Below are 12,768 nucleotides of genomic sequence, written 5' to 3'. Positions count from 1 at the left end.
GACAATTGGTCTGAAGTGTTCATACGAAGACAATAATTTCATGCCAGTCAGTTGCCTTATGACAATTGTCTCGCCAATTGGCATCGTATAAACTAGGCTTTACGGTATTACGGAAACTTGGTACTAGACATAAGTAGAACAATCTATTGGCTATTAAGTCACGCCTGAACTTTTTCTCTGTCACTGTAATTATTACTCTTATTGTATGCATTGTCATTTCAAGATGATTGTTCATAGATATCTCATATGAAATTCTTATTACTGGAGATATTTCTTTGTCATTTTTCAAAATCTTTTTTCATTTTTCAAGTTTTTCACATTTTAAGCTCAGTAAGTTTATTATTTTTCAATCTCTCTGCTCCATGCAATTCAAATTTAATTCTTCATTTATTCCATATTATTATGTGTAATCAAAATTTCTTTCTTTTAGTATTTGTGTGCTGTTCTGACAAGAGCACAGAGAGCATAGTTGAGAAGTTTTCGTTGCTGATTAAGACTTTGGCTGGCTGCAATAAACTCGAGCTCACCCAGGAGCCTCCAGTGGGCTGTGCTATTCTCACAATCTCCAACAAGTGTATCGTGCATATGTTGATCAAGGTAAGTGAATTTATATTTGTTCAATTATTAATACTTTCACTCTGTTGCAAGTAGATCTACAGAGTGGGTGAAAAGTCTGAGAACGGCTTAATATCTCATACACAAAGGTAATTTGACGGTGGGTGTGGATTGGGGATCCTACTAAAATTGAAAATACTACTTTATTGCAACTTCAAAAATCTGATCCGCCATTTTGAATGCAACTTTGTTTTTTTAAATAGGAAGGTGGTCATGCGATACAGTATTTCGATACGAGATTTCAAGAAAAAATGAATGGCGAAACCGCAAATCGATATCTCAACCGTTTCGAAGATATTCACAATATTAATCAATACTATTCAAAGCAGAAAGGAAAGAAAAAAGTCTCAGAACGGCTTAATATCTCATAAACAATGGTAATTTGATGGTGAGTGTGATTGAAGATCCTACTAAAATAAAAATACTACTTCATTGTAACTTCAAAATCTAGTCCGCCATTTTGAATGCAACTTATTTTTTTTCTAATAGGAAGGTGGTCATGCGATACATGCTTTCAATATAGAATTTCAAGAAAAAATGAATGGTGAAAACCGCACATCGATATCTCAATCCGTTTCCTAGATATTCACATTATTAATCAATACCATGAAAATCAGAAATGAAATAGATAAGTGAATTTATTTAAATTCTATTTAAAAAAACTAAGTTGCATTCAAAATGGCGGATCCAAGAAGGTAGACCAGATTTTTGAAGTTACAATAAAGTACAATTTTCAATTTGAGTAGGATCCCCAATCACACCCATCGTCAAATATTACCTTTGTGTATGAGATATTAAATCATATGAAAGTCTTCTCGGACTTTTCACCCACCCTGTATATTAATTTAATCGTGACCTGACTTGTATTCGTTGTTTGTTGCTATAACATTGTACAATGTTTTCTGCAATAAAGATTTTGATTTAATAAAATGACGTTTAAATGCCACAGAGAACTAAATGACGTATTAAATCAGCGGTTAGACCATGCTTCTCTTGTCGGCCTTTATTTATTTATTGGAAAGAGCAAACAATACAATAATCGGAAAAGAAGAAACAGGCTATTGCCCAAAACTTCTTCATTTTCCTAACCTTGTCTCAAATTGTCCAAATATTATAATTGACCGAGCGAAGTGAGGTCTAAGATTCAAGTCGACGGTTTGGCATTTCTCTTAATGTTTTAATGTTTGAATGTTCAAATGTTTATATGTTTTCATGTTGCGCATTTACGGCGAAACACGGTAATAGATTTCCATGAAATTTGACAGGAATGTTCCTTTTTAAATTGCACGTCGATGTATATACAAGGTTTTTGGAAATTTTGCATTTCAAGGATAATATAAAAGAAAAAAGGAGCCTCCTTCTTACGCCAATATTACCGTAAAAATCAGACTATAGAATTATTCATTATAAATCAGCTGTCTAGTGGACTATAATACTACCTGTTCAAAAACATCGAACATCTTGAAAATGTATCTTTCCATTAACGTTAGTAGACAGTTGACTATAATACTACCCGTTCAAAAACATCGAACATCTTGAAAATTGTATCTTTCCATCAACGTTGTAGACAGTTGCAGCCAGACCTAATAACAGCGCTCACACTCACATTCCGGGACGACATGTCACGGTACGATATAGGACAGAAAGCTCTATGTTTATTTAGGATTTTTTCTAGACATTTTTAATTGATAAATTATTTATTAAATTCTTGAGAAACATAACAACAGGTCAATGTAACTCACTGAGCGCGAGGTCTACTGTTCACAGAACTACTAGTACTCATATTGTCATTATTATAAATATTATATTGTCAGCATTGTTAATACTCACAGTCCCAAATCTTTTCGTTTATCATGAGACTGTATACTCATATAAATTGAAAAAATGAATGGGTGACAAGGGCTGACATCTACCAGCATAACACAGCTTAAGACAAATTTTTATGAGCTGAAACCTAAATATATTGGGAAAAAAATCTTTAACGCCTTGCCAGAAATATAAGGGATTCTCAGTCACTAGAGTCATTCAGGACTAGGGTGATGAACGGTTGCTAGCAAGATGCCTGTATATAGTCATCACAGCCTGTTTGAAGGCTGATAATCTATAAATTGGTGTTTCAAATTATTATGAATACTGTTGTGTTATTACAATTTCAAGTAAAATCTATATTTTCTAATATAAATAATAGTTATTCATGTATTTAGAGCGTAAAACTCGACTTTATCGCTCGAGTCAAAACAGTTACCACGCGACGCGTAGCGGAATTTTGTAATTTTGACGCGAGCGATAAAGATGCTTTCCGCTCGTATTACAAACAAAATTTTTTCTACAACTGCAGTATTGGATTCCAATACAATAAACAGTTTTTTAAAATAATTTATCCAATTATTTTGATAAATCAATCTAATAATAATAAAATGATACAATTTACTTATTCTATCTAATCATAATAATCTATTTTCTAATTACCAGGTTGCACTTCGGTGAATTAATCAACGTTAATCGCCGTAAAATGATGTTTTCCATTGGAAGCAATAACAAGAGACCCAATGTACGAATTGGTCAACAATTTGATGTCATTTTGCAGCGGTTGAACTTAATAATACTATGTGCAACTATGTACGTGCAACCATATCTTTTTTTAAATCAAAACAGCAAAGGTGACTGTAATAATAATTATTACTGAATTCTTAACAATCAGTATTCATTCTGTAGACAGTATTCAAAGAAATACAATATTCAGAGAAAACAGTACATTCAGTTAGAAAGTAGATTATAGAGTACATACTTAACTGTATATTGTTTTTTTAATTATAATATTTAATTTTCTGTTTCAGGGACTAATCGACGCGGAAAAAGAGCTGACTCGCTTGCAGAAGAAGAAGGAAGGCCTTGAAGCGTGAAAAGTAAATTGGAACAAAATATGTCGATGGCCGACTACGATAGAAAGGCCTGTCGATGTGCAAGAAGCAAACTCGGAAAAACTGAGGCAATACAACGGAGAAATGCAGAGGGTTATCGATGCAATCGCCGCACTCAAAACTTTATAGCGAGTTGTTTGTTGTTAACTTGCTCTTATTCCAAATAACAGTGAATAAAATAACATTCGTATAGATTTCTTGTGTTTTCCTGCCCTTTTAGTGGTCTATCATATTTGCTATTTTATTCAGTCTTGTACAGTTATTACTCATATGAAAAGGCTCAACAGGCTGAAACCCAAAACTGCCCCTTTTCAAATCGAGTCTATACGTTTACCGTACTCACCCTATTTGATTTTTAAAGCATTCGATACTGTTGATCATACAGTCCTTCTGAATAGTTGGCTATTCTTGGTTTCAGTCACAACTCGTTATTTGGTTTAAATCCTATCTATTAGGTAGAAACAATGTGTATCTGTCGGTGACAAAAATTCAACTTAAAAACGTTATGCATGGAGTACCACAAGGTTCAATTTTAGGCCCTCTCCTCTTCACTTTGTATGCTAATGACCTTTCTTCCATTATCAAATTCTCCAGTTTCCATACTTATGCAGACGACCTTCAAATCTGTTTAAGCTGTCCCATAACAAAATTAATGAAACAGTTGGAATAATGAATCAGATATCAATTCGATAGTGGAATGGACAAAGAAAAATGGCCTTAAGCCTAATCCCATCAAAACACAACCCATTATAATTGGATATTCTCGTCTTATAAACAACATGACCTTGAATCGATTCACAGTTAGTGTAGACGGTAATGACATTCCTTACTGTAGCTCAGTTAAAAATTTAGGCATTATTATGAATAATCTCTTGACTGGTCAGAACAAGTGAACAAAACTTGTAAAAAGGTATTCTCAGCCAGGCATGCATTGAAGAAATGCACGATACCTCCTAGAAACATTAAATTATTATTGGTTCAATCTCTCATCTTCCCACATTTATGTATTGTAATTCTGTTCTTAATGATATGCAAGTCACTCTGAATGATAACTACAGCGTTGCCAAAATTATTGTCTACGTTTCGTCTACTCTCTCCAACGCCACGCCATGATCATATCACCCCAGCCCACATTGCTAGTTCAACATTGAAGCTTCCCGATCAGAGGCTTTTTCGAATAGTCAGCTTGTTAGAGATATCTTGAAATACGGTATCCGACTATTTTAAAGATGATTTCAATTTGTCTCTGAAGGTAGGAGGATGATGCTTCACATACTAGAACCGGAGAAAGTACTTTAAGGATCCCAAATCATCGAACCCTATTTTCACAAAATCCTTCTTAGTCAGTGCCCTGTCGTGCATGGAATACACTTCCTGTTTCTATCAGGTCTATCGAGAGCCGAGCGAGCTTCAACCTGACTTTAAAAAAACATATTTTTGGAACAAATGACTGAACTGTCCGGCCCTAGAACGATCACATGACACCATCCCTCACCCATTCCACCAAATAACCTTTAAACCATGCTATAGAACGAATTGTATATATATATATATATTTTATATAACTCATGTTATTTCAATTATCCACTGCATACTGCTGTATATTACTGAAATTTGATAACCCTGATCTACTTTCAGCCTACTTCATTTTATTAATCAATTATTTGATCTTATCTACCTATATAATTATTTTACTTTATCAATTTTCTGTTATTTTTTCTCTTCAATATTCATATTGATTAAAACTTTTACAATTTTCCATTAATAAATAAATCCTTAGTTTAAATAACGAAATTAACGTTTTGGTAGAGAGTTAGTGGGAGGATATTTTTAATAATCTTCCAAGAATGGACATTGATATGTCCAAAGCTCCGCCAATTTATGTAGATGCATAACATATGATTATTATCTATAGTTATTATATTACAATTGCTTTTTCATATAATATACAGTTCATAGTTTATTTTCTTAGTCTATATTATGTAAATTCATGTATAACTTTGCTGTATTGTAAGCTTTGTATACAAGTGTATAAGCCAGTATATATTGTAATCTACATAAATAAAGTACTCATCAATCAATCAATCAACTACAGGCTTTTGGAAAGTTCTTACACTTTATCTCATATCCTACTGCCGTCCCACACTTGTCATGTCCCTATTTGGGGGACAAGAAAGTCTTGAATTCAACTACCGTATAGGATATTTTTATTCATAATTATCATAACAATTTTTTAACCTTAAACTTATTTATCATAATGATTGGTCTAGTACTAGTTTTCATCAATGAAGTAATCCTTATTTAGGAGTAATACCATTTTCTCCCTTCCACCATGTATTTTATGCTTTATCTTACCAAAGTATTCAATTTTCAATTACAGACAACAACGTGAAAATGACCGAGCCCTTCGAAAAGTGGGAAGAGACATTGAAGGGATCGTCAGCAGTTGGAAAGGAGGAAAAGAAAATATTAAGTATTTTTTTTTAACTATTATATTGATAATTTTCCTTCATTCACCTACATTTTATTAATTTCTAATAGGTTTGAAACAATTCAAATCTCCACTTCTATACTGAACCAGCCATTTATTTATCCATGTATTTGCCATTTGAAACAAAGATTAAATTTTTCTTTCTTTTCCCAGGAAATGGAAATAAAAAAACTAGTCAAAGAAGGTAACAAAGAAGGATACACAATTCTAGCCAAACAATTAGTTCAGTTAAGGAAGCAGAAAAACAGGACGTTTGCAGCTGGCAGCAAGGTATAAATTGGATTGAAATATTCCTCAGAATTAGATTAGTTTTCAAATGCTTTTCAAACACAGTCGCAATGTCGGCTAATGCACCATGTTCACCATAATTGCATATAAGGACTATAAATGCATTTTCCAAGTTCAACGAAAATCTAGGATTGAGAGAATTAAAAAATTAGAAAAGAATGGTCTGGTGACTGCTGATTTCATAAAGATACGGTCGCATTCATTATAATGTGTTGTATTCAGAGTTTAAACCACCAGCTGATCCAACTCTTTTGAAACTCAGGCTATAGTGAGGTCCACATTATAATGACATTATTTGATCAACTCTGATTTTGCTATCCTTGTCTATCATTCGACAAAGCCGGTAGTACTATCCTTTTCTAGATCCACAACGATGCCAATAATGTTTTTGACTGTAGAAATATAATTAATTAATGAACAGAATCGGTTATTCTTCTATCTTTATCCACTGACATTATAACGTGGATCTCACTATAGGCGCACACCCGTTAGTCAAGACAAGACAAGACATGATCAGACACGTTTAGTCACAATACTTCACATAGTTGCTTATGAAGACATGTCTAATTGCAATGACTATTTAGTGTGAGTTGCGTCACAAGCAGCTATGTGAAGTATTGTGACTAAACGTGTCTGATCATGTCTTGTCTTGACTAACTGGTGTGCGCCAAGCCTTAGGTTTTAAACTCTATTAAATCCAAGAAAGAAAGTCCGAACTAAAGCTATGGTTGACTACAATGTCAGTCAGTTCATTCTTTATTCTGTCGAATGTAGTGTAGTCCACGTTATAATGCCAGTGGAACAGATAGGTCAACATGTTGCCGATTTTCTGCGTTACCACTGTCTTCTATAGTAGATAGCATCCCCAATATATCCGATATAATATTAATTTGTTGATTTTTTTAAATAATAATCATCATATTTTATTCGTCAAGAAAATATATTTTTCAATGAACTCTTTCAATTTACATTGAATTATTAGTAATTAATAATATTTCTACATGGTCCATCTGCTTTGTCTAATGACAACAAGGATAGTAACACCAATGATAATCAGTACTGGTGTTGGCGTCGGACCATACGACTGAGGAATGAATGAATGAATCAAGTGCTGACTTCATAACTTGGACTTGGTGTGTACAAGTCGCCCGTTCAGTATTCCTTAAGGTGCGTACGATATACGCGCCGCGAACAGAGCAATTCACTTTTATCAGCTGACTGTATCATCTGTTTTTTTACAGAAACGGTAAGATACAGATATAAAAACTGGCATCAGCTGATTAAAGTGAATTGCTCATGTTCGCGGCGCGTAAATCTATATGAATCTTAAGGCTACACACAGAGATTTGTCTAGCGTTCTGAGTTCACACTACTAGCTGACGGACCGCAGCGGTCAATGAGAACTCTAGCGGGCAGGAGTTCTTTGACAGAAAATACAAAACGCGAGAGCACCAGCAGACCAGCATAAACCCACTAATGCTACAAATGAATAACCGTTTTAACTGTTGATTAATTCAAGAATCGAATTGAAAACAAATGAATTATTGAATGTTGTAGGTGCAAAATATTGGCGTAAAGAACAAAGCAATGGGAGCAAACATGAAACTGGCAGAAGCGATGTCAACTACGGCGAAAACCATGCAAAACATGAACGACGTCATGAAACCTGAAAAAATGGCAGCTGACATGTCCAACTTCTCTAAAGCAGCCATGAAAATGGACATGACTGAGGAAATGAGTGAGTAACTACTTTTGAGATAAATAAATAAAATTTAACGAAAATACAAATAAATGAATATAGAGCTATTAAAGAGTTGCAGAACTCAAACCTCTAAAATTTAAGTTGCTTGACTCTTTGACATTTTGTATTACCAATATTGTTATGACATTTCTATAAATAATATGGCTTTATAGTTGGAGACAATCTTTCATTAAGTCAAACAATTTATTTTACTTTAACTGGGGATGATGGGTAAATGAGACCCAGGCTTGTACGAGTTTTATAAGAGGGATGATTAGACGTGAATGGACTTAAAGTTTTAGGTGGGCTCCGAATCATCAAGAAGTGTTTTCGAATCGAGAAAGGTTAAAGTAGAACACAGCTTATATTTAAACTGAGAATTGAATATTAGATTTTGAAAATTTAAAAATGGAAAATTTAAATAGTTTTCTATTATCAGTTGTTTATGTTTGTTATTTCTTTAAATTAGTAGCAGTAAAAGCCTGCTGCAATGGGAATCGAACCCATGACCGAGCAATGAAAGCATGTTCAAATCCTTACACACTCCAGGCCTTCGAGCTATACTTTATTGTAATCATGTGTATTTAAAAAATTAAAATTTTAATGTATTTATGTTATGTAAAATGTATTTAAGTATTTAAACATATAATGTTTTTAATGGAAATGTCATAACAATATTGGTAATACAAAGTTTTTGTTTTATTAATTATGTGTTTTATGTTTCACATACTACAGTAATTATTGTGTTTTTTTCTAGTCAACGATACGCTAGACGACATTCTAGACGAAGATGGTCTTGAAGAGGAGAGTGATCATGTGGTTCAACAAGTCTTGGATGAAATCGGAATAGAAATTTCTGGAAAGGTTTGTGGATTATTTTCGTTTATTGAAAAATATTCAACTCAAAATCCCTGGATAGCTTGTTTACAATAGTTACTAACCAACATATTTTCGAGGTTTAATGTCTTCTTCATTGTTACTCTATTCAGTAATTATTGGACTGTGAAATTCAAAAACATGTTGTCAACCACTTTTTATTTGACATCTATCTGTTTTCTTATTATGGAAAAATACTACAACACCACACAACACAATTATAATGTTAAAATTATGTTACAACAATGTTGTTAAGAACGTCATCAAAACTTATATTACTTTTCATTCAGTATTGTGCACCATAAAAAGTAAAAATTAAAATTCATATTCAATAATCTACCTCGATGTTATCCGGAGCTGGATTTTATAAAGCCTAGCTACGGACTTTCGATACTATTATTTTGTAAGTTACACAACTTCTGGAAAGAAAATGGTAGCATTTTCCTTACAGTATGTTATGCTGTTGAAATAGATCTCTTAAGGCTGTGCAAAGGCTAAAAATAAACTTTCTACTCGTGATATTTTTCAAAGTTTTTCGATTTTTATATCATCAAGCTATCAAAATGAAAAAGTTTTATCAGGAAAACATTTTTTTTCCGATCATTACTTTTTAAGATATGACCGACTGAAGTTTGAATTTTTGGGACAGAACATTACAAATTCGGTACGATATAAAGCCATGAGATTTAGAGGATGGATTCCTCATGGTATTGTTGATCTAGTAAAACAAAAATTTTCTGAAAATATAAATTATTGGAAAAGTTATCCAATTTACCAAAAACAACTCAACTAGAAGTTATTTTTGGTTATTTTTAGTAAATTGAATAACTATCTTCAAAATTGATATTTTCAGAAAATTTTTGTTTCACTAGATCAGCAATACTATGAAGAATCTATCCTCTAAATCTCATGGATTATCTCTTACCGAATTTGAAATGTTCTGTCCCAAAAATTTAAACTTTAGGCGCTCATATCTCAAAAAGTAATGATCAGAAAAAGAATGTTTTTCTGAGAAAACTTTTTCATCTTTCAAAAACTTAGAAAAATATGACGAGTTGAAAGTTTATTTTTAGCCTTTGCACAGCCTTAAATTGTCTATTACCGTAATACTTGCCCAAATGAAAACGAACACAAATGAGTGGTCTTCTGAATGCATTAACTTTGAAATTAAACCGCTTTGAATAATCCAAATTCTAATTAATTAATTAATATTATTGAATATGAATTTAAATTTACTTTTCACGGTGCACAATCAATTATTTAACTAATCCAGGCTCTGCTCCCTTTCATCACGGAGTCTTTACTCCTTAGTGTTTAATTGTTTGTTCTTCAACAAGGGTATCCTCATTCTGTGCTTCTCATTTTTTTCTATATTAAACCTGTTCGGTACACTTTTTTATATTCAAATTGGATAATCTTTTTCAATATAATTATAATATGATGTTAAGATCATTTATAAGGGTGAGAAAAAGTGGCAACTGAAATTTCTAAGTGGTCTAATAAGCGAGTTATGGGTTGTTGAAAGTGTTACTCCGTTTTCTTTCCAGATCATAACGGTTTCGAATTTTCCATGGAGTTTTTTAATACATTCAGTATATCATTGGCTTGTTCTAATATGCGTTTTTCGCGATTAATGCCAAAATAACAAGTTATCGAATTTACAAAAAAATGTTATTTTTTTATTTATGAACGATATGGGGAATAAAATGTTTTCGTTTGGAAAGATACATTTTCTGAATATTTTAGAGTAGTTCTGTTAATATAGTCGAAACCGTTTATGATCTGGAAAGAAAACGGAGTTAACACTTTCAACAACCCATCACTCGCTTATTAGACCACTTAGAAATTTCAGTTGCCACTTTTTCTCACCCTTATAAATGATCTTAACATCATATTATAATTATATTGAAAAAGATTATCCAATTTAAATAATAAAAAAATGTACCGAACTGCCTTAAGCAAAGGTACTGGTGATAGGGATCTTAGAACTTAACCATTGAACAACTTTAAAGCTTTTAATCTCATATTAAAAAAGTTGTATAAAATAGGAGAGACGTACCATTAGTTGGAAGCTCAGTTTAAACTTTCTCAAATATCTACACAAATACATTCATGAAAAATCTTTCTATGTAGAGTTTTCCATTGCTAAATTATATATTCATGTGAATTAACATGTATTCATGTAAATATTTTATGACTAATAAAATTCTTTTCTATTCTATAGAGACATTTAATAATTATTATTAAACGAAAATCTCAGTAATTTCCATCTATTTACTTGAGAAATTTATCAGGGATGTGATATCATAACATAATATGATACCTCATTGCTCTATTAATTCCATCTGTACCCCTTCTTGTAATAATAATACGTTTCACTGATGATTCTATATTATTTTATGGCACCATCAACAACCCCATCTCCCTTATTATAATCACGAGTATTTAAATGAATTTGTTACATCTGTTTTTACTTTTTAGGTGAGCGAAGCTCCTTCTGCCATCAAAGACAGGATTGGAGCACCCTCCAAATCACGAGTTCCCACAGACGAAGAAATCGAAGCTCAGCTTGCTAAACTGAGAGCCTTATAGCTCTCTAACACGAATTTAAAATTCCAATTGTTGATTTTTGTACTATAGTTATTAATTATCATAAGAGCTTTGCCTTACACCACACCAAATAATGGTATTATCATTGCTATATTATATATTTCTATGTTTATTTAAAATTAATATTATGAATAAAGACTCCTATTGTCTATAAAACATTTGTTACTCTTTATTAGAATCCTGTAGTCAGTACAATATTTCTCGCTTTCAATAAATAGCACTGCATATACAGGATATGGCTGGGAGGTATGGATGATTTAAAATAAAAGTTACACACTAATTTTTAAACGAAACTGTAAATTTATTCTTTTAGTGTGTACCCTGGATGTTGCCATTATAAAAATTAAAGAGGAATGAATTGAAACATTGATTATATACGAAAAATAACATCTGTTTAAAATGTTGTCCGTTTTTGTCCTTACACTCCTGTAGACGTTGTGAGAAGTTTTCCATACTCCTATGAAGCATTGCACATGGTACCGCTCGAATTTCTTGTGTTATTGTTTCACTCAGGGCTACAAGGGTTCGTGGTTTGTTTACACGTGCTTTTAAGTAGTCCCATAAAACTAATTATTGGCCCTTAGTGTTTTTCGAGAAAACGGTCGAACCGTCACTGTCAATACAAATCGTTACCTTACGATGCTGCGTGAATTCTTTCTGCCAGAATTGAGAAGACCACGTATCAACGTTAATACTGTATGATTTCAACAAGATGGGGTAACATGCCATACATCGAGAGCAGCTATGGAATTTCTAAGGCAGAACTTCCCTGCACGCCTCATTTGGTTGCGTGGAGATGTGGAGTGGCCTCCTCGGTCACTGAACCTGTCACCTTGGGACCATTCTGTATGGGACTTCCTAAAAGCACGTGAATACATAAACAAACCATGAACCCTTGGAGCCCTGAGTGAAACAATAAATTCGAGCGGTACCATGTGTATGTGTACTTCAGAGGAGTATGGACAACTTTCACAATGTCTACAGGAGTATATGGACAAAAACGGACAACATTATTAACAGATGTTATTTTTCGTACATAATCAATGTTTTAATTCTTTCCTCTTCAATTTTCATAATGGCATCATCCAAGGTACAAAATAAAAGAATAAATTTAGAGTTTCGTTCAAAAATGAGTGTGTAACTGTTATTTCAAATCATCCATACCTCCCTGTCCAACCCTGTATTAAAGAGGTATTTTTTAGTGAGACTCAAGCTTTCTAAAGTCA

The 12,768-nt window shown here is 32.8% G+C and overlaps 1 protein-coding gene across 1 annotated transcript; it reads left to right on the top strand.

Moving 5' to 3' along the window:
* The first annotated feature begins 5,949 nt into the window (after positions 1–5,949).
* On the top strand, positions 5,950–11,698 carry LOC120351778 (charged multivesicular body protein 2b-like). The gene is made up of 5 exons (XM_039430033.1): positions 5,950–6,005; positions 6,181–6,297; positions 7,873–8,053; positions 8,814–8,920; positions 11,414–11,698. Exons 2-5 carry the CDS (start codon positions 6,184–6,186, stop codon positions 11,522–11,524), a joined length of 513 nt encoding a protein of 170 aa, XP_039285967.1. The 5' UTR covers positions 5,950–6,005; positions 6,181–6,183; the 3' UTR covers positions 11,525–11,698.
* The last annotated feature ends 1,070 nt before the right edge of the window (positions 11,699–12,768 follow it).

The sequence above is a fragment of the Nilaparvata lugens genome, chromosome 6 (genome assembly GCF_014356525.2).
Source record: "Nilaparvata lugens isolate BPH chromosome 6, ASM1435652v1, whole genome shotgun sequence".
NCBI classification, from domain to species: Eukaryota; Metazoa; Arthropoda; class Insecta; order Hemiptera; family Delphacidae; genus Nilaparvata; species Nilaparvata lugens.
Note: the sequence above shows the minus strand (reverse complement) of the source record. Positions and strands in the feature narration are given on the sequence as shown.

What these genes read in the sequence shown, in the direction of transcription:
- LOC120351778 (XM_039430033.1), top strand. Translation starts at nt 6,184, where the DNA reads ATGGAAATAAAAAAACTAGTCAAAGAAGGTAACAAAGAAGGATACACA. An exon ending in CGTTTGCAGCTGGCAGCAAG is followed by an intron (nt 6,298 to 7,872) that starts GTATAAATTGGA and finishes TGAATGTTGTAG; the next exon opens with GTGCAAAATATTGGCGTAAA. An exon ending in GGACATGACTGAGGAAATGA is followed by an intron (nt 8,054 to 8,813) that starts GTGAGTAACTAC and finishes GTTTTTTTCTAG; the next exon opens with TCAACGATACGCTAGACGAC.